Here is a 22,742-nt window from a genome sequence, read left to right as displayed (position 1 = left end):
CATGCGACTCACAGTTTCTTGCTTGGTGGTTGCGATAATTATAATGTAATAAATAGCTGTTTGTTGTTAAGTGTGTTTCTGAGCGATGAGCTGCTACAACATGGTCTTTACTTGATGAAGAGTTTGGAATATACAAGATATAAGATTCAACAAAGACCCTTTATTTTGTTGCAGTTAATAAATTAGATAGCTACAACACCAACTGCTGTAAATATTATGAATCGAAGGAATGCCAAAGGTTTAAAGTTGCCCTGCAGAAGAGAGAGAGAGAGAGAGAGAGAGAGAGAGAGAGAGAGGTCAAAGGATTTGAGTTGCCCTGCAGGAGATAGAGAGGGAGAAGAAACCAACCACCCTCTGTCATCGAAAGGCGTGCGTCGTAGCCGGCGGCCTCCACCGTTCTTTTTGCTCCTCGACGCGACAATTCATTGCTAAAGAGACTGGAACAATGCCATGTTCAAGGTGAGCACCATTGCTTAGTTGCACCCACAAAGAATCCAGTAGAGAGAGAGAGAGAGGGAGGGAGAGAGTTTTGTGACTAATGTTGTTGAATGTGTACATACACAGTGAAAGACTTCTATATAAACATACATAGTGAGAGAAGGAAACATGGGTCAAAGGCAGGAGATGGGCATCTTCTTAGGATATGCCGCCGCCGCCGCCGCCGCCGCCGCCACCACCGCCCTTCTTTAGTTTTTTCTCCCTCCCCTTTCTAGATCTCTCTCTCTTTTGCTTCCTTGGCATCTCAGGGATATGCTAAGAACCAGTACTAGGGCTAGCTGTGCACCTTTCCATTTCCCCCTATTTTTAAAAAAGATGAGGACCTATGATGCGGTCGCAATGCTAAAATATGACACGATAAAATTATCTGAATATAACTAAACTTATTGGAAAAAGTAATGAAATCAATCCGATGTGAACCCGCCTAACCCAAAAACGACAGTTACAAATTAACCGACGGTCAATTTGCGCGGCTCTCTGCTCCTCTAAAAAGAGTGAAACTGACGATGCTTAAACATTTCTTTCTCTTTACGTTTTACGTACCTTTGCACGTGTCATTATTGCAGCATATTAATGGACTCACATGTTTTCAATTCTCAAAGTTGATTGGTCGTGCTGGTTTTTTTTTTTTTTTTACGGAACCAATTGGTTTATTGGAAAACTTGCAAAGTTTCACCTGCGTTTTTGAAATTTTTAGAAAATATTTTATATGGCGGAAAGGTAAAATGAGCTTCTGATTTATGAAAACAGTCGGCTGAATTCGAAACTCGGGCACTTCTGAAGTGAGATTTAATTGTCAAGCCAATATAACCGATCAGGCACTTCAACATGGGTTTCACTTAGAGATGTCAGCGGGTACGAATATCCATATCCGAAATTTTATAAACTCTGAATCCATTTGATATTGAGACATATTTAATGTTATTAGGTAAAAGAGAACAATAATCTCTGGATGAAATCTCAGCAAGTATATTTTCAACTAAAAGAAATAGAATTTTTTCCTAGAACACTCTACTCTACTTTTTGAGAGTAAATAATGCACTCCTCTTGCAATCTCAATCAAAGCCTTAGACTAGAATTGGAGTAAGTGATATCACGCTGCACAGATCTCTTACAGCATGCCTCCTCGGTTGATCCAAAGATTCACTAACTCAGTTCAGAACCAAACGTGCCCTAAGTGATTAGAACGAAACCATATAGCACAGATATAAAAATGTGCTAAACTTCTTTTCTTTTCTTTTTTTTAAGTTTATTATACTTTGTTCTCACGGTTTCAGAAGCGAGGCCAAATAGACATTGAGAAGTTCACTAGAAACTTATTATGGTAATATCTCTCGAGTGCATTAGTGGTTTCAGTGTCCGAGTCAAATATAGGGACTGTTCGGGCGCGCCTTTTTGAGAGATCATAAACAGGCGGGCGACCGCGCAGCCAAACACCCCTACTATATCTTGTATAATCTTTTCTAAGACATTTTTGTTATTTTTGAAGTTCACAAGAACATTTCCAAACATAATTAGATCCACAAGATAATCATTTATTAACCGCTAAACACAAAAAAATAAGACCAATAAATAAACACAGCGGCATTGGCCTATAAATAATCTCTAATGAACTTATCATACCAGCAAAATCCAACTTTAACCACAAATAAAAAAAATTAAATAAAATAAAGGAATGAAGTAATTTACATCTAATTAGCAGTTTTCGAATGCGAAAGAGTGAAAGGAGATCCAACAGGAGGTGATAGACCGAGGTACCTCATTATTCTTAGGCGTCGATCTTTTCTTTTCGATTTCTGGGTGAAGGTCAATTCCTGAAATTAGTTTTAAAAAACTGGATGTTAAGATTGCATAGAAATAGAGAAAAAGGTAGTGAAATGCATGGCAATGCCCTCAACTTTCGATGAACTGCAATTTGGTCCCTATTCTTTCGCTTAAGCACATTAGTCGCTTAACTTGTATGATATTCTACAATTCCAATCCTTAGCGCATTTGCCTTGCTAAACCTAAAGCGTCCGCTAGGAATTATGCTTGTGAAAAATAAAGGATTACAGAGAGTTCTAACAGCACCGGATTTAGTGATGGCGTGGAACTAATCTGTTTAAATGAAAGAAAAGGGACCAAATTGCAATCAGGTAAGAACTAAGAAATCATATGGGATAAAAAATTTAGTCGAAAGAAGTAACGGAAGTAAGAACAAATGTTCAAACTTACATCAAAATGAATCTTCCTCTTCTTTTTCCTTTTCCCTCTACCTTCTTCGGCGCACTCACTTAGATCTGCACTCAAAAGTACCGCACATCTCATAAAGCAATTACATGTGCTCAAAGTATGGGGCCTCAATGAAAGGAAACAATGTAGATCACAACGTGTTATTCTAGTACCAAGTTTTTTGCCGTATTCAACCAAGTTATTCAGCTCTGGAGAAGATCTCTGTGGCGAGTTTCGCGAGCTTGCAAGCGAATGCTTGCACAAGGCCTGGGAGAGGTGTTTCATGACAATTAAAAGTAATGATAGTAAAATGCCCTAGGAGTCACAATGTTATTACAAGACACATTTTGCTCTCCAAAATTCCAATTGTTACAGTTGGGTCCCTAACCTTTGCGTCCGCAGCAATCTTACCCCTTTCAGTAAAATCAGCGTTAAATTAGAACGTAATAGCCACATAACTGCCATATTGAAAGTCAAAGTCACTCAGATGGTTGATACTTGTATATTAACATCAGATTTGATGGATGAAATTAACCAAAAGATTAAGATTGCCAAACGCGAAGGTAAACCAATTGCAACAATTGAAAGATTAGCAAGTAAGCTGAAACGAAGTTAACATGGGTAAGAACAACTGTGCAGTGTGCCCAAATAACATGATCTTGAAATAAGAAATGTCTCGGCCACTCTCATGATTTATTACCTGCTTAAGAGCTTCTTGGAATGATTTTAAAGGATTTTTGCTCCTTTCTTCATAGCACTGAAAGCACCAAAATATTCTAGCATCAGATGCAGACAAGAAATCCTGGAGAAACTTCTAATTTCCACATACTTTGTTCACATTAGCAGGACTAATTTCAAAAATCTAGATAAAGAGCGAGACTAACAAATGGTATAACTATTTACTTACTGTTTTATGTTGGGTTAGATAGTTTCAACAATTTTTTATTGACTAAGCTTAGAAAGGGTAAAAGTACTTTCTAAAAGTATTCACTATGGGGAGTGGGCACTTCCACCCTACCCCATGGATTGCTATCTTAGAAATGGTGGGGATATATCAACCGTCCCTAGAGCAAGTGGCAAAGGGCTTGGTGGTTGGTACTCGAGACCCAAGTTCGAATCCTAGTTGATTCATATTTCCAGCTAAGTTTATTTCTAAATGAAATAAACGAAGCGGGTAGCGTGCTACCTATCTCTCTCAAAAAAAAAAAAAAGAAGAAATGGTGGGGATATTTGGGTGATTTGACAAATCCCGTGTTTGGTGGGATAGTGGGGATATTTACTACATTCCCACTCTAAAACTTCTGGTTAAGAAGAGCGAATTACACTATTACAAAAAGCTGAGTCGGCAAATTTCAAATATTGAGAGTTTACAAGCCTGTTTGCAAAAGCATGAAAGTTCAATGGTGTTCAGAAAATTTCCCAAAATCATATGTATGCATCTACATACATTCTATGACTCAACTGCCATTAGTGCAAGTAAGCCTAAAGAGAGCGCATATTGTGGAATTATGTCCAGAAGAAAAATTTAGCATCAACATCAATCAAAGTAGCTGATATGTTATCCTAAATAACGAAAACTGAGGAAACCAGTAGCAAAAGTTTTTATGTTTAAACCTACTCCTGAACATGCCACCTTGAAAAAATTTCAGTATTTGTCTAGAAAAGTTATACAGAATTAAACGACTCACACAGTCAAACTCCGATAGATCTCTATCTGGATCTACCCATTCACTGAAAAGTACAAAAAGCATTCCTTTAGTACACTAGCTACTGGTAAGAGAATTTACAGCTGCTATAAACCATAAATAAGCTCTTACAGTAAACAAACCTATACAAACTAGTCATGGTTCCCACTTCCCATAAATCTAAGGAAACAAAACTATACTCACTGTTCAAGGCTCCCATAAAGCTGCACCAAAACATGGCGAGAAGAATAGTTTCTAGTGCATTCAAGAGCAACTCTTGCTTCCATGACCTGCATCAGTTGAATTCAATCAAGTAATGTAAAACTATGATAGTTTTCTTCTTAAGAAAAATTAAAAAAAGGAGTTAGCTACAAACTTAGTGCATGAAATCTGACCCTGATTTGAATTACATCCTCAGAGTTTACGTTTAACAATTAGTCCCTGAATCTCTTCTGTGCAATAATTAGGAACTTCTGCTAGTCCACCGGAAAAGAGTCATGTCAGCATCATTATTTTACCTGATACCCCAAAGGCTGCCATGTCAGCAAACTCTAACAATGATGCTGACATATATTAGTTCAGACATTAAACTAAAACTAATGGAAGGACCTAATTGTTGCACGAGAACAACTTCAGGAACTAAATTGTACTTGAAATCCAAGAACATAATTGAACTTGCGGTCTAACTTCAAGGTCTATTGTGCAGTTGATGCTATATAAGATACATAAAAATGGTGATCAAAAGAATGTTGATGTGAGTATCTATAAGCTACCTCAGCAGGCCACCATTCATGACAAGCAGTTTTAGCCCAAACCACGTTTCCTGGAAGTAACCAAGAAGCAGTGCATTCAATGGGCGGAACTACCGACGTCTCAGAACTAGCTGATGATGGTCCAGCAGAAGAGTCGGTTACAATATGACCATTCAAATATGATCCACCATCCCTGCATTATATGAGAAGAGCAATTACTGAAAATCAGTAAGTTGATCACCTAGCCAATCAATTGATCGAAGTGAATTAGAGAGGGGGAAGAAGCAGTGATGCAAATGCAGTTAGAAATTTAACAGTTCCCATAAAAAAAAAAAAGTTAAATAATGTTCTATCGAAAGTGACAGAATATTTATATGATAGAATATTTCGTCAAAAAAGTTAAAATATATGTTTAGTCTGACAGAGAAGTAGTTCAGTCAAATAACTGGAAAGTTAGGCCATAAAGGCAAAACTTTTTAAGTTCAAGTACCCAATTTAGCATGAGCTAAAGTTTAGGTAAGGTATATATGTATTTACCAAAGATTTACATTAACCACATTATTACATACCGTGCTTTATTAGTGAGGCTGTCCTTGCAGAAATCCACCGAATGAATATCAGTAGCTGAGTCAACTTCAATGACAGGCACTTCCGCAGTTTTCAGCATAACCTCAGTAGTGTCTCTGTCGTTCCAAGGCATGTTACACTGAACTAGAGAAAGATCAAGCATTTCTTCCTGATTACCATCCCTGCCTTGATCTGTGCCAGGTGCTATATTTCTGGAAGGACCTACTTAAAAATTCGAGAGCACAGAGAAAGAAACAGAAATGTTAGTTTCAAGCAGCAATGATGCCTAGCATGTAACAGAGACAGTACCTTTCTAATGAATGTAAAGTAGATATAAGCCCAAGTATCCTTGTCTGAAGTTTTAAACAAACTATTTAGTGAAAGTAAACTTATTCTATAACTGACTGTTTGTTAAAAGATTATTCTCAGATATTATGTATGATCTCCAGGAATATTATTTCCCAGCACTAACTTTGACGAAAAAATAATGGTAAAATTGTATCATGTTCATCGCAGAAGTATTCTACATTTGACTACCTCAACGATTGACAGCTTGTTGAGAGTCTATCCTCAAATACCATGTATCAGAGCTAAGACAAGTTTTTGTCTGCACTAAGAGCCTATTGGGTCATCCTTCACAAATAGTATCTTTACTTCGAAAGGCAGAAGCCAGGCATTTACATAGAAAAGGATAAAACTTTTGCTATGGACTTACGGAGGGGAGCTAAAGTAACCAGTTCAGCCTCAAAACTAGACACTCCAATTTGAAGCTACTTCATAGGAGGATTTTGATGAAAAAGTTGTTAGTGCTTCTTTGAGTAGCCATACATAGTCTCAAATGACACTTTTGAGAAAGATCCAACAAGGCCAAAAAAGCACCAAGTTTGATTCAACACACCAATATAACAATAGAACACAATAACTGACCCCTAACTTGTTCAGCGGAGCAACTTTTCTCTTACATTGGATCAATTGAATAGAACCAAGATCAGATGTGGCGGTAGGACTTCCCTGTGTAGTTGTCACCCAATGCATGATTACCTAGTCATTATAATATTTGTAACTCGAGAAAAAGAAAGTAATTTTCAGCATTTACAAACCCTATTATCCTTATCAACCTCTCAAGATGCATAAATTTATCTCCTACAAGCAATTGCTTTATCCAATCTATATCATACGATTGAATAACATAATTCATGATCCAAAAAGATCAACATTGACAGAACCAATATACGAATCAAAAGTACATAATCAAAATAAGGTTTTAAATGAGAATCCCCATGCAAGATCGATCCCGTCCCCAATCTAACCAGTTAATGAGCAAAATTAGGTCCGATTCCTAATAATTCGAACTCAAAACAAACATATCCACACAAATTCATCAAAATTGGATGGGAACAACCGAATCGCACGCTACATGATGAGTTTCCGATCGAAAAGAGTGGGAAAGCGTAAAGGGGCAAACCTAGGCGGCGAAGATGAAGGGCTCTTCGGATCCTCGGTCTCCGACGACCCTTTGGGAATCCAAAGGGGCGCAGCGCCCCCTCTAACCCCTCCATGGGGTTGGGAAGAGAGAGAGAGAGAGAGAGAGAGAGAGAGAGAGAGAGTTTGTGTACGAGGAGGAAATGTAACGTAGAGGGAAGGGGAGTATTTATACAATGAGGGGAGAGAGGTCGTACGAAGGGGATATGTGACGGTTATGAATTATGTGGGGCCCACGTGTCAGACTCAACAAACGTGATATGTAACGGTTACACTGTGGCCGTCTCGATAACTGTAGATCATAGTATGGCGGGTGTCTAATATACTGAATGAGATACGGATACGGATACAAAGTACGTTGCGCATTCCCCAATTTTTTTTTTTTTTTAATAAATAAATGTTTCTTGGGGCAAATACACAAGTTGCTTGAATCGGCCAAGAGTCGTTATTAGGGATGCAAATGCATTAGAGTTTCCGTTTCAATCCGTTCTGATTTATATAGAATGAAATGATAAATAAAAATAAAAAAATATATATATAATTTATTCCAAATCCGCCAAGTAAATAGTGAGGGAGACAAAAAAAAACCCTTTCTTCCTTTGATCTGTGCTGATCTACTCCCAAATGAAGCGATAAGTAGAGGATAAAAATAGGACTAAAATTAGTCTCGTGCGAATCTATTACGGCCCGACAAAAAAATGAAGCAGAAGGTGGGAGACCCCTCCTGACCTATTCTGTATCCCGGATAATCACGGTGCCAATACACACACTCCCCTACTGTCCTGGATGAAGCGGTAAGTAGGGGAGTGTGTGTATCGAACCTTTTTTGGTATATATTTTTACCATGTGGGTATCGGTATTGTGATTATTAAGGATGCAAACTATAAGCATCCTTAAATAATTATAGTCACCCACTAGAAACCTTTTTTAGTAAAATATATAGAACTTACTTGAACAATCATCTATTTCGGATTATGTAAAATTTTAAAGTTTTGATTCTGCTATCTATTCTTTTAATTTATTTGATTTGAACCAAGTAATGAATTTTTGACTTTTAAGTTTAAATTTATCATTTATTATTAGTAATTTAATTAACATTACTTTTGTTAATTCATGCAATTATAAATTTGCTCAATTAAGTAATTAGCTTAAATTTATATCAAAGAACTATTATGACTTCAATCAGACAAGTTAAAATATTAAATATTCAAATTAAAAATATTAAAAATTTAAATAGTTGAATTAAAATTATCTATAGCTCAAATAAATTCTATATATTTTTACCATGTGGGTATTGGCATTGTAATTATTAGGGATGCAGACAGGGTGGGGGAAGGATCCTCCACCTCCCGCTCCATTTTCTTCAAGTCAGGGTGAATTCGAATTCGAAGCAGGTTAGCTGCTTCATTCAGGCGGTAAGGTAGAATATGTGTATTGACACTGTGATTATTAGAGATGCAAAACTGGGTAGGAGGGGTTCCCTACCTCCTCGCTCTATTTCTATTCAGATCATAATAGTTTCAGGTTAATTTTAGTTCTATCATTTATTTAAAATTATAAATCTAATGCTTATAGTATAAGAATTGAAAATATATAGAATTTATTTGAGGTATCGATAATTAAGGATGCTTATAGTTTGCATCCTTAATAATCACAATACCGATACCCACATGGTAAAAATATATAGAATTTATTTGAGGTATCGATAATTTTAACTCAACTATTTAAACTTTTAATATTTTTAATTTGAATATTTAATATTTTAACTTGTCTGATTGAAGTCATGATAGTTCTTTGATATAAATTTAAGCTAATTACTTAATTTAGCAAATTTATAATTGCATGAATTAACATAAGTAACACTAATTAAATTACTAATAATAAATGATAAATTTAAACTTAAAAGTCAAAAATTCATTACTTGGTTCAAATCAAATAAATTAAAAGAATAGATAGCAGAATCAAAACTTTAAAATTTTAGATAATCCGAAATAGATGATTATTCCAGTAAGTTCTATATATTTTACCAAAAAAGGTTTCTAGTGGGTGACTATAATTATTTAATTCAAACTATTGGATAATTTTTTAATTTCTGTAATTCACATGGTTAAAAATTTAAAAGATATACCAAATAGTTTAAATAAAATATTTTCAGAAAATAGATAGTAAAATTTTAAAAAAATTTAAGTTATCGTTTAGATAATATATAATTTTTAAAAATAAAAATAATATTAAACAAACAAAAAATTTGAAAGTAATTTGCAGCAGTAAAGGGCCTCGTCCTAAATACCTGATAATCGATGGGTGTCTTCATAAATTTTTACACAAAAAACTTTTCAAATTTATTTATCTTAATTACACCATACTGTACTATATTTTAGTGCTATTTTTGTAATTTTTTAATAGAAATACTGATTTTTTCTTGTCAATCTGATAATATATTTTATTAATATTATGTTGTATTTTAAATTTATTTTAATTTTCTACTATTTACTAATTTTTTAATAGAGATACTCAATTATTTTTTTTGTCGATCTCTATATGGTTGTTAACAAATCTATTATTTTTAAATAAAATCTAACAACTTTATCAAAAAATACTAATTAATAGTAAAAAAATATAAAATAAAATTTTATAATTGATTCCTTGAAAACTTCTATTAAGTTATTTTTAGTTTATTATTATTATTAATTATATATATTTTTATTATTTTATGTTGAAATAAGCTGAATATATGCTCTACTGATTAGTATTTTTTAACGGCATTTATCTAAAATTATAGATCTAATGCTTATAGTGTAAGAATTGAAAAAATAATAGTTAAGTAGTGTCTTTAAAAAAATAGAATCATATACAAAAAAAAAAGTGTTAATTACACACAGCTCTATGTAAACATATCAAATAATAAATATATTCCTACAAAATTCAACTTTTCATATTTATCCGTACAAAAGTTTTAATATTTTCAAATATATTCCTATTGTTAGGATCTGTTAGAAAAATATAGTTAATTATAGATAAAATACTTAACCTTAATTTGTGAATAAGTTAATTGACTTTTTTACCCGTTTTATATTATTTATAATGATAAAAAAAAGAAGATAATCGTTGAAATTTTTTGAAAGAATATTTCTATATAATTCTAACAGTCGAGACTTTTAAAATGACATATTTGTGATAATAAAAATATCATTTTATTTATTTTTGTTAAAAATAAACGGGATTCTAACGGTAACAAAGCATAGGGTAAATATACATATTAGTCGACTTCTGCAGAGATAAATAAGAAAAATTAAATTTTGTAGGAGCATATTTGCTATTTAATATGTTTACAGGGAGCTATTTGAAATTAATCCAAATTAAAAAGTATGTAAAGTACGTTACAGTGTAATTAAACCATTTATTTATGGATTAAAGTACGGGTCCCATAGTAAATAACTTATAGTTGAAGGATGTCTTCGTAAATTCCACCAAAATTTTCCGTGTAACAGTTTCTCTCTTTTCTCTCTCTCCTCCCTCTCTCTCTCTCTCTCTCTCTCTCTCTCATTCTCCTCCCCCTCGGAAATGGTGTGACCGAGGAAACCCTCTCTCTCTCTCTCTCTCTCTCTCTCCTCACCTCTTCGTCCTCATGGAGTCCCCCTCCTCGCCCTACGCCTCCTCCTCCCCCGAAGCCGCTACCAAGCGATCTAATCCCTTCAAATCCCCCGCCCATGGTGAGATCGATCGCATACCCTTCTCGTCTCCGCCTCCTATTCCCTTCTCCCTCGCGATTTCGTGCGTTTTTTGATTTTACTGTACCTAATTTTTTTATCGATGAGCTCCAAAGATGTGTAGCAGTGATCTCTCTTATCTCTGCTGTTCGATTTAATGGTTGTATGTGCTTCTGAGTGATTAGAGGATTGGATTGTGTACTTGGAATCAGAAAACCCTACTTTTGGCAAGAGGAATGCTCGGTTGATGTTGTGGATTCGTGCAATTAATGGTTATTGCTAGCATCTGCGTGGATGCGTTGTGGGTTTTATTGATTTTTACATGATTTTGCCGTTTCTATTGACCGAAGAGAAACCCTAGTATTACGTTGTTTGTTCGGTATTTAGGGATGGTTTCCACTATGTTTCCTACTAATTAGTTGCAGTTTTTTAGCCATTTTTAGTATGTGGTTCACTATTGTTTAGCAACCGAACCACCGAGCTATTCATATATTCAGGTATACATTTAAGAGCATCTCGCATGGTGTGTAACAAAAAGGGAAGAGAAATGTTAAAGAGACTTGGCTATTAGCAGTGAGGAGATATAGAAATGCTTTTATTGGTGAAGTACTTTTCCCGTTGGAGCTTAACCAAGAAAATTGATCACAATTACTAATGCTTTTGTCTTTTCCGTGAAACTATTTCTGTTGCAGAAATTTCATAGCTTATCATTATAATATGCTGTCTTTAAACCATAGAAATAGCCAGATTACTGAATTATGAAATTATCTTAGGAAGTCTGTTTACTTTTACCAATGTAATTAGATGCAATTTTTGGGGCTCATTTTAATCTTTTAACTTGATTTGTAAGTCAATACTGGAGTTGGGTAGGATGCTTTATTGTACGCATATATATAGTCTATGATGTTAAGACAAGAACTATATCTCATGCGAAGTTATGAAACTTGATTATGATAAAGGAAAAGTCGCTGATGAGAATATACTATTAGCAACTTTGTTTATGTAAGAAAGAAACTTATGCTCTCTGTATGGGGTTCTTGATGAATTATTAAAATATGATAATTGCTTACCCAAAATTGGTGCACAGTGCTTAACAATGGGCAATCCCATACACTGCCCAGCACCTTTAGACGACATCCAAAACATCATTTTTGTCACTCTGGCTTCTTCACTCCGCAACATGAGAATCTAGAAGAATGTTGGACAGGAATGAATCTTTATAACAATCTTTGATTGTAATGGTTTTATGTGGGCATAGTTTTTATTCCTATGAAACATGATTAACCATGAACTTGGAAATGCAGAGTCTCAAGTGTCAGCTGCAAATATAGTTTTCTACTGCAAATATAGTTTTCTGGCTGTATTATGTTATTGATCTGGTTTAAGTATAACCATCATCTTCGATGTTAACTTATTTGTTCTGCAATTTTTTGTCTTACAGTATTGATTCATGCTGTTTATTTAATTTCAATGTTTTATCTTGTGTGTTCATCCCTTAAAATTTATCAGACTGTTTATCAAGTTAAGATTTTCATTACGATTTTGCTTTCAGATGATAAGGAGAAGCCGACACACATTAGATTTCTCGTGTCAAATACGGCAGCAGGGAGTATCATTGGAAAGGGCGGAGCCTCAATTAATGAAATTCAGTCACAGTCAGGAGCTCGTATTCAGTTATCACGTAATAATGAGTGTTTTCCAGGGACATCTGACAGAATAATCATGATTTCTGGATCATTTGATGAAGTAATCAGGGCAATGGAATTGATACTTGAGAAGTTGGTCGCTGAGGTTAGTATCATGTGATCCTTTTACTTCCATTCAACTAGATTTTACCTAAAGCTCCCTCTCCCTGTACGTTTCAGGCGGAAGAATCTAGTGATGTTGAATCTAGATCAAAAGTCAGGCTCGTTGTTCCAAATAGCTCATGTGGTGGCATAATTGGAAAAGGAGGATCTACCATAAAGTATGCTTACTACATTTCAGTATTTGTCCTTTTTTACTTCTAAAAATCTTCTTTGCCTAATTGCTTTGCTAACTTTGAGGCGCTTGAAACTGAAATTTGATTTTTTTTTTTTTGGATTGGCTTTTAAATGCTGTTAGGTGAATTGAGGTTCTCAAAACCAGGTCCTAATGGAGGGCATTATTGCCATCCATATGAATTTCTTTCTTTTATTGTTGATTATGTCTTGTCAATTCCCTTTTTGTATATGTGCTGGCCAGCTGTACTAGAAGGTTAAAACCATTTTGTTTTTCTGATTTTGTTGTTTATCTTACATACCATGCTTTCTTGCAGGTCACTTATTGAAGATTCTCATGCTGGGATTAAGATATCACCTCAAGATAATCATTTTAATGGCTTACATGATAGGCTAGTCACAATTACAGGGTCTTTTGATGAACAGATGCATGCTATCTTTCTAGTGTTATCGAAGTTAAATGAGGATATTCATTATCCACCAAATTTAAGTTCCCCATTTCCATATGCAGGTAAATTCCACCAATTTTCAACTACTTTGTAGGTGTCTTTGTTCTGTAATTCTTGTGCCAATCAGATTATATAAGTTTGCTTACATAATGCCTGTTAATAACTACTATTAACTTAGGGTGTCTAGTGTGTTTCTGTAGGATATTTAATGCAATTTTGACTTATTAGATGCTTTCCTGTTCTTTAGTCTGATTCAATTGGTGCAGGGATGAATGGTTGAGGCTGTTTGTTTTTTCTTGTTGTATGATGAAGCTAAATTGGTTGCTCCCAACTCTTTCCTCTGGAACTAAAAGAGGCATTCACTGAATTGAATTGCTAATATGATACCTGGAGAACCTAGACTATATAATTAGCTATTATTTCATCTTTGTTTGTTCTTTTCTTTGTTTGGTATCTTCTCCTTCCTTGAAATCTTTAATGAAAGCTTGGTCAATTTACCATAATCATAATGGAAAAACTAGTCTTATGAAACCATCATTCTATATGATGAGATTATCTGTTATTATGCTATTCCATTCTTATTTCTTCTAACCATTTCGAATATAAATGTTCAGGTGTCAATTTTCCTGGTTATCCTGGCGTTCCAGTTGGCTATATGATTCCGCCTACAGCATACAACACAATCGGCTATGGACTGAATGGACATGGTGGAAGATTCCCTAACAATAGGGTTAGTAACACTTATTCATTTCATACAGTAGTTTCTTCTGTGTCAGTGTGTTTACATTTCCTGTTTGAAGCAATCCTGAAGTCATAATATTTGCTCTGTACAATCTATCTCATGAATAATTTAATATTTATATCACTCATCAAAGTATTACATATTTGTGTGCTTTTGTGCCCATTTAACATGCCACTTCTCCTTTTGGGAGCTTTTCTTATGTCCTATACTAGTAATGTTGATTTTTTTAAAATTTTTTTAATTTTTTTTTTGGGTGTTGGGTCGATGATTAAGACAAACAAATAGACCAAAAGGATGTGCCAGGTTCAGTTTCTTATTTGGTAAATGGTACTTATATTCTCAATTTTATGGTAGAGAAACACATCACAAGCAGTTCCCACCAAGCCACGTGCTGCGTCCCATGATGGCGAGGAAGACTCGGTCACTATTGGTATTGCAGATGAGCATATTGGTGCTGTTGTCGGTCGAGGTGGGAGGAATATAACAGAGATTAGTCAGGTCTGCTTCTTGAATTTCCTCAATTAGATCTCTTTTTTAATCATGCGATGTGCCCTGAGATTCGATACTCTCTCTTTCCCTCTCTCTCAACTGCTGAAGGGATTGACATATGTTCTCTGCTAACAATGGCAATATGCTACTCTTTAGTTGTACTTCAGACTGGAAAATATATGAGTATGCTGCCAAAATCTAAGAATGATTAAAATGCTAGGTTTGAAATATCGCTTTTGGTCTCTGTTTTGGCCTGAGGTCTGAGAGTTTCGCTTCTTATAGTTTTGGCGGTTTCAGCACTTTCAGTTTTTTGGATCTACATATTAAAAATATCTTTCAAGGTGTTTTGCTTAAATTTGGTTTCAAACCATTGTTTTAGATTGCCATGTACTAAACCAAAAGTGTTGTTTCTGTTTCGGAATCCAAAATGTCTGAAATAATGCGCCTCTTCCTGAGCTGCAATATCTGAAGACCGTACACTTTGCTTCCTACAAGATACTTGTTTACCATCAATCTGTAAAACACCTTAGGTTTCTTGCCTTGCAATATCATATTTTTCTATCAATGTTTTCCTCATTGTGTACTGTGTAGATAGATTGGCTCAATCTTTTGCTCAGACTGGGAAGCTCTTTCGAAATGCAGGTTAGCGGGGCTAGGATCAAGATTTCAGATAGGGGTGATTTCATGTCTGGCACCTCCGATAGGTACTAAGGATTCCTTTGGACCTATTGAATATATATATATTTTTTTCAATTACTGTTTCTAATCGATCTTTCCCTTGATATAGGAAAGTAACGATTACTGGATCAGCAGAAGCAATTCGTACTGCGGAGTCTATGATCATGCAGAAGGTTTCGTCTAGTTAAGATAGTTGATGAAGTTTTATGTTTTATCAGCTGATGAAATTTTGTGTTATCAAACTGGGTGTTCGGTAACACTGAGGTAGTTGATATTCTTTTGGGATGTGAGAAAAGTTTAAAGGATGAAGCATATTTCAAAAGATGTATTCTATTTTGAAAGGAAATGAAATAGATCAGAGAAAAGAAAAAAAAGCTCTTTGAAGGATTTTTTATTTCTATTTTTATATTTTGAGCTCTTGTTAAAAAGATGATTTGTCGGAATAGTGTCTTTTCGACAAAACTTTTGTTTCATCGCGCATGATGCGAGGAATGGAGGTTACAATTTTTGTTATCCACATTGTTTTTGTAGCTGCTATGTTGAATGTTTAGTGTCGCATTAACGAAGGGATCGGTCGCGGTTTTGCTTCTTGTTTCTCTTTCCCGGAAACAATAAGATGGCGAAATTTCTTTACGTTTTCCGCCAACAATGGCATACTTTTTAGTTCACGATGCTTTTCTCTACTTGATTAAATTTTGCAAACTTATTTGTTATTGTATGTATTGCTCTTACTGCGTAATTCATTTTTCATGGTCGAGGAAATAAGTAATGAGAATAAACATTGTTGTGAATATTATAGGGAATAGTCCATCACATTTATTATTAATGGAACAATATCTCTTCTTATTCAAAAGCTATAACCAAGCTTCTTGAACCTGGAACCATGAAGTTGTATTTTCCAAGGAGCTCAAAACACTTAACAACACCTACGAAAATATTAGTACCACTGTTTGAAATTGATATTTTTAATCACTAATTAGGAGAAAATTCAATATACTGGAATAGAATTTCTGCTTTCGAGAATTACCACGAAATTTCGGCACCATCAAGAAAAGACTACTAAGTTATTTTGAAAATTATTTCTCATATGTTTTTTTTTTGGATTGGACCATAAAAATTATCAAAAGTTAAAATATTTTTACATTGCATATTCTTACCTCATCATCATCATATTATTATTATTATTATTATTATTATTCTCATAAAACTGAGACACTATATAGTAACAAACTTCAAAGCTAAATTATTTTTGTAAAAAAAAAAATGCATTGATTGATTTTTATCTTAATAGAATTTTTGCCAAAAAGTTAGACCACACAGGTGTTCTCTCTCCACAAGTGACCACGTAGCCAAAAGTAGAAGTCGGCGTCGCAGTTAACGTCCGGAGAATATCGCTGCCGAGTCCGCGTAAAAGTGCCACTGCACGTACTCTTTTACTGCACTCGCTCGTATTTTTATTTAAATTTAAATAAAAATAATCGAAAAATCACGATCACGAACAAGCACTATAAAAACCTCATCCTCTCTCTCTCTCTCTTTCTCTCTCTCTCTCTCTCTCTCGCTCTTTTTTCCCCCAAAATCTCCTCTTCTTCTTCTCCTTCGCCTCGCCCTCTCCGTTGAAACCCTCGTCCCCTTCGCCTCCTCAATCAAGTCCCCTAATCATGTGAGGGATCAAGAACGAACTGCGATCATGGGGGAGCGCCAGCTCGAGAGCGCGCAACAGGTAAGGAAAATTGCCGTCGATTTAATGGGGTTTTCTTGTCTAATCTTGGAAATTAGGGTTAAAGACGCGATTATTTTGGGGATTTCGGCTGGTGCTAGTGTTGATTAGGGTTTTGTGGGGTGGAGAGGATTCGTGAGCTGTGTGGGGACATCTGTGCGGAGAGTGGTGGTGATGAGTTTGATGACATGGAGGAGGCAGAGGAGTACTTGGAATTGAACGACTTATTAGAGGTATAAATTCCAATCTCTGCTGTTGTTTTGATTTGTAGGTTCATTAACCGAAATTTTGTATTGTTTATTTGATGTTTTTGCTTAGTTCTAGCTTGTTTTAGTTTAATCTTTCTATTGTAGTTGTATAAGATTATAGGCTAGTTTATGACGCATGGAAAATACAGGGTATAGTTTGTGGAGTTTATTGATATTGGATTTGGGAACATTTTGTTATGGCGAAGGTTCAAATTACACACTTTTAAGTTACACACTTCTTACACAAGCTAAAATTCAATCATATAAGTTTCAAAATGAAGATCTAAACCTTTGAAACTGTTTTACAAATTACATGCAAAAATTTGAATTTTTAAAAACCTATATATTGAGCTTTCAGTATTGTCCTTTCTTGAAAATTTTGGATCATTGATTTTAACATCACTTGATCGATACAGAGTCAATTTTCAAAACTTGTGAAACCTAATAAATATGCATTTCAAATATTCTTGATTGCATTTAATTGCTTAGATCTTAATTTTGGATCTTCCAGATTTGAATTTACACTTGTGTCAAAACTTGTGTAACTTACACAAATGTAATTGGATCCCTACTCTTTTGTTATAAGGCAATTTTCCTTTATGTGTAGTTATTCATATTGTATTCGTCATTTTCTTCTTTCATATATATATTTATATATATTCTGGTCTCCAAAAACATTACCTTGTGCAATTCTTTTCATCTTTTCATACTTCCTATCAATCAATTATTATGCTTCTCGAGTAAACAAAAGAGATATGCTCAGAACAAGATATTCATACGTCCAAATCCGCTATAGTTTTCAGCAGGATTTAGTGGATCCGTTTGGACTGAGGCAAATTTTGGTCAGCTTGTTGGTGTTTTTGCTGGCTAGTTAGCCAAACCTAGCCCATCTTAGTATGGAGATAAAGATAACACACATATCAGAGGAAAGAAGTTTGATGCTTTGATAGAGCACCCTTGCTTTTTCTCGAACCCTTTGCCTGTTTCTTAAAATTAATATTGAAATTGTTTTTTCTGTAGTGACACTTTACAGTTTCATTCAAAAAACTTGGTCTTCGGCAAGCTTCCTGGACCAACCCATTGAAATAGGTTTACTTGGCAGATCTTTATGGGCTATTTCAAGATGGTTGATCGGTTCAGGTTGGAGGTTTCCCTTTTAATGACTCTGGTCCTCTTAGGTTGTAGTTAATTTTGGTTGTCAAAATGTGTGGCCGGATTATTGTGGAGCTATCTCAACTTGTGTGAGTAGAAATTAGGAATGCAGTGCTGTTTCGCATATGCTAAACTTATTTACAAGACGTTCTCTTATTTCTATTTTACTTATCATAACATTTGATCTTTTACATGGTCAAAACATTAATATGAATATTCACTTATTAGTTATCGTGCCACTTCCTAGTGAAAGTTTTTTTTTTTTTTTTTTTTTTTTTTTTTTTTNTTTTTTTTCTTTTTTTTTGGGAGTATATACAGCTATTTCTTTTAATTGTTTTCTGAATTAACTAAACCTTTTATTGAAAATTATTCTCACTTTATTTATTGTATTTACTACTTTCAGAACCAGGAGTCAGCAAACCAACTCGAGACTTTGACACTGAGCCTTAATGTGCCAGAGAATGATGCCTATCCAGAAGATCCTGGGATTTCACTGGAGGACATATTGAAATACCCATATTTGATTGATGATGACATGATAGATCTTATTAATGAACCTGGAGGAAACCCTAGTCTTGTGTACTCGCCGCGTAGTCCTAGCCAGAATGATGCATATATAGAATTGAATGATTTTGCCGACACTGTGAATGGACTAGACGGAGGAAGCAACTTGAGGGGACTCCTTAATTTTGATGAGCCAGAACTTTTATCAATTCCGGATAATTCTGGGGGCAGTTATTCTGGTGAATCCGCTCAGCGCAATGTAGTGTTTTATGATGAACCTGGTGATGACACTGCTATGGAAGAGGATGATTACCTAGAATTGAATGACCTTCTCTACTCACCAATTGCTAGTTTATCTAGGGGTAATGTGGAAGATGACTTAACGGCATACTTCAATGAAGCCGATGAGAATTCACACCGTGACAATGTTAGTTCTAAGAAGAAGTCCAACTTTACTCAGGAGGTATGGTTACATCTAAATCACAGACATTTTTGCTGTATTTTCCGGATAAGCGACAAACCATTAAGATTTACTCTTATTTGGAAATCATCTGATATATGTTAGTTTCTTTACAGGTTGATGGTGTTGATGTTACTTCTCGTAATGCCACTCCAGAGGCCTTGGAGCCACATACTCTATGTGGTGAATCATCGTCTGCAAGGGTACCAGAGGTCAATAATCATATGGGCAGTGAAAATGTAGATTTCAATAATGCGAGAGGTGAGTTTCTTTTTTCTTCCTTCTGAAGCCAAAACATTTCTAAAAGACTTCACGTCGAATCAATTGTGTCATACTTCATCTACTGCTAATGAGTCCACTTTGATGACACGATTAGTCCTATCATTACCCATCCTTCTGAAATTTTAGAATCTTGGCCTGTCTTATTTTAATTGGTGAATGTAGCAGGTTTAAGACTTTACATACATACATACATACAGACATACAAACATACATACATACAGACATACAGACATACAGACATACATACATACAGACATACAGACATACAGACACATACAGACAGACAGACACACACACACACAGACAGACACACACACACACATACATGCACACAGACACACACACACACACACACATACATGCACACAGACACACAGACACACAGACACAGACACACATACACAGACAGACAGACAGACACACACAGACACACACACACAGACACAGACACAGACAGACAGACAGACAGACAGACACACTATATACATACATACATACATACATACATATATATATATATACCATCTTCTGTCACAGCCCGCGACCACCCGCCTATTTGGCCGAGGTTGCGGCGCCGACAGCGCCGAATGGACAGAGTTTCCCCTGTACTACGGACAGAGTCTCCCATGTACATTCAAGGCATCGCAATCAATACAATACAGTGGTTCCAACCAGGAACAGTATTCAACAAGCAGATTGCATAAGGAAGGTATCAACAACATTTCACATCCTATGTTATTACATACATTCACATTCATTTCTACATGAATATGTCATCAACATGCATTTCATTCTATGCATTATATTTACATGCATCCTTCTAGTTTACATGCATATATATATATAATCTTTTATATGCATCTACTTTAGCATATATATATATAATCTTTTATATGCATCCAAGGGCTAAAAAATCGGAAGCACCAACCCTCTTATGCTTTCGATAGCATAGTAGCTCTCACACACACACACACACACACACACACACACACACACATATATATATATATATATATATATATATATATATACTGAGTCCGGCTACTGTACTTTTATGAGTACGATCGCCCTCGTACTCATAAGTCGTTTTCGATGATAGAGCTTCCGAATCGACGGTCCATACTATTAAACATTATTTAGAGCATTTAAAATTTCTAGAAATCAAATTTCATAATTTTTCGACATCATTTATCTTATGATCAAAAGGTCACAAAATTGATAATTTTTAACGGCCGGTATGAGATACTTACTAGTTTAACGGTGTAACAGAATTGGAATAGGTTGAATTTTTGATAGAAAATTCTATTCACTACCTAAATAAAGATCAATAACTCCAATCTTAAATTGAAGGATCCGATCATCTATTTTTAGGACGTCGTATGTATGTATGTATGTATGTATGAATATATATCGCATGAGATCTGCAAAAATGTTATTTTATGTTGGGGAATCATTCAATTCATGGATGGAAGTGTCAAAATTTTTTAGAGAATGACATTATTGTAAGTACGATCGTACATGTGCAAGAAATTAAGTTTTGAAGGGAATATATGAAAGGCTAAATTACAGAAAACTCCTCTGTAATAACCCGCTTTTTTACTTTCCCCCCCTGACATTTAAAAACCTACACTTTGCCTTCCTGTAAAATGAAAAATGTTCACAGGGGGGTTACGGTGTGTAAAATGACCATTTTGCCCCTTGCCATTGTCGTCTTCTTCCCCATCTTCCTCAGCCGTCCCTTCGTTCGGCAGCGATTCCCATCTCAATCGGCCGCAATTTCTCTCCATTTCCTTCTCCACCTGCTCCCCTTCTCCTCCTGCACCCTCGCCGCCCTCGATTTCGGCGACAGTAGGAGAAAACCGAGGTGGGCGACAGTAGGAGAAGGCCAAAGAAGGCGAAGGCGAGGCGGCGGAAGACGGCGAAGGGGATGTGGGTGAGGGCGAGGCAGTGGAGGACGGCGAGGCGGCTAGGCGGCGAGGCGGCGGCGAGGTGGCTAGCCGGAGGGAGCCGAAGCAACAGGGGGATGGCAGAGGGGTATTTTCGGCATAAAAATATATTTTAACGGAACCCTAACGGTAGAGGGTGAAGTGCACATTTTTTATTTTACATGGGGGCAAAGTGTAGGTTTTTAAATGTCAGGGAGGGAAAGTGAAAAAACGGGTTATTACAAGGGGGTTTTCTGTAATTTAGCCTATATGAAATTCATATTTGTAGGGAGATACATGTAAATAGATAATTTTACAGGGGGTGTGTGTATAGTATCTCGTACGTAATTGGTATATCATCTAGATAATGAGACACTCTTTAGTTAATCATGAAGATGATCAGCTATTACTGAAAGTTACTCATGCAAGTTTCCATGTCTATATTTTAAATCTAAGGCTGTCTTACTTTCTTTGCTGCAGGGAATGATGCTAGTAAAAAACCTATTGGAAAACAACTTGCGAAAATTTTGGAGTCAATATCCGCGCCCCCTGCCTTTGCTGCAGAATTTCCTCCCATGCTGGGAAAATCTATTGGGCCAATCTTGGAAGCCCACTCCACGGGCTCCATCCGTATCACAGCTGATATGATCCAAATTGGCGATTACTGCTATTCCTTGCAGAAGAACAAAGAAAATGGATCTGCACTCTCCAGCAGTATGGTGAGTAATATACCTAAAAGAACTACTGCCCTGGAGCCAATCAAAAAGATACAACATGGCGCAATGTCGTTGGTGCTTCGTGGTGGGTTTTGTCTGTTCTTCCTGTCAGCGGTGATTTTGATTTTTAGTTGTAAGCTACGCACCTGGATTTACAGCAGGTAAGTGGGCATCTATATATGACAGCGTTCGACTTCATCAGCATTAGGTGGTTTTAAGCTATATAACATTTTGCTTCATTATAACTGATATGTGGCCGTAGTTATGTAAATTACTAAATATTTTGTAATTAGTGTTGCGGGATGAACTCGACCTTGTTGTTATTGTTGTTTGTTTTGGTTTTTTAAATTGTGGGCTTTATGACTTTATGATCCTGCTGTCATGACGACGTTAGGCGAAGTCTTTGGTTGAATGATGATTACTAGAGGGTGGATATTTGTTTAAATGTTTGATTGATGAATGCAGATGTGCCGTCGACCTTTTTAAGTTGACA

The 22,742-nt window shown here is 35.6% G+C and overlaps 3 protein-coding genes across 9 annotated transcripts; 2 read left to right on the top strand and 1 right to left on the bottom strand.

Moving 5' to 3' along the window:
- Nucleotides 146–7,320, bottom strand: LOC109712335. 4 transcript variants are annotated; one of them, XR_002216821.1, is made up of 11 exons: nt 7,179–7,320; nt 5,716–5,938; nt 5,168–5,339; nt 4,599–4,684; nt 4,398–4,440; nt 3,410–3,466; nt 2,883–2,976; nt 2,713–2,777; nt 2,257–2,312; nt 589–798; nt 146–437 (listed from the first exon to the last, which is right to left on the bottom strand). XR_002216821.1 is itself a non-coding variant. In XM_020235850.1 (10 exons), exons 1-10 carry the CDS (start codon nt 7,270–7,272, stop codon nt 687–689), a joined length of 1,002 nt encoding a protein of 333 aa, XP_020091439.1. In that variant the 5' UTR covers nt 7,273–7,320; the 3' UTR covers nt 146–686. The 4 variants fall into 4 exon arrangements, 3 of the variants coding, with proteins under 3 accessions (XP_020091439.1, XP_020091440.1, XP_020091441.1); XM_020235850.1 differs by having other exon boundaries at nt 146–798; XM_020235851.1 differs by having other exon boundaries at nt 146–798; nt 5,716–5,935.
- LOC109713185 (protein BTR1-like) lies at nt 10,719–15,759 on the top strand. The gene is made up of 8 exons (XM_020237180.1): nt 10,719–10,908; nt 12,458–12,696; nt 12,771–12,871; nt 13,202–13,395; nt 13,948–14,063; nt 14,430–14,573; nt 15,207–15,268; nt 15,352–15,759. The coding sequence occupies exons 1-8, from the start codon at nt 10,824–10,826 to the stop codon at nt 15,428–15,430; spliced, it is 1,020 nt and encodes a 339-aa protein (XP_020092769.1). The 5' UTR covers nt 10,719–10,823; the 3' UTR covers nt 15,431–15,759.
- Nucleotides 16,782–22,735, top strand: LOC109712708. 4 transcript variants are annotated; one of them, XM_020236447.1, is made up of 5 exons: nt 16,782–16,965; nt 17,074–17,195; nt 18,766–19,329; nt 19,443–19,587; nt 22,014–22,735. In XM_020236447.1, exons 2-5 carry the CDS (start codon nt 17,151–17,153, stop codon nt 22,412–22,414), a joined length of 1,155 nt encoding a protein of 384 aa, XP_020092036.1. In that variant the 5' UTR covers nt 16,782–16,965; nt 17,074–17,150; the 3' UTR covers nt 22,415–22,735. The 4 variants fall into 4 exon arrangements, with proteins under 4 accessions (XP_020092036.1, XP_020092034.1, XP_020092035.1 ...); XM_020236445.1 differs by having other exon boundaries at nt 17,064–17,195; XM_020236446.1 differs by having other exon boundaries at nt 17,022–17,195.

Source organism: Ananas comosus, linkage group 7 (genome assembly GCF_001540865.1).
Source record: "Ananas comosus cultivar F153 linkage group 7, ASM154086v1, whole genome shotgun sequence".
Classification (NCBI taxonomy): domain Eukaryota; kingdom Viridiplantae; phylum Streptophyta; class Magnoliopsida; order Poales; family Bromeliaceae; genus Ananas; species Ananas comosus.
The sequence above is the reverse complement of the archived record's forward strand: the minus strand, read 5'-3'. Positions and strand labels throughout refer to the sequence as shown.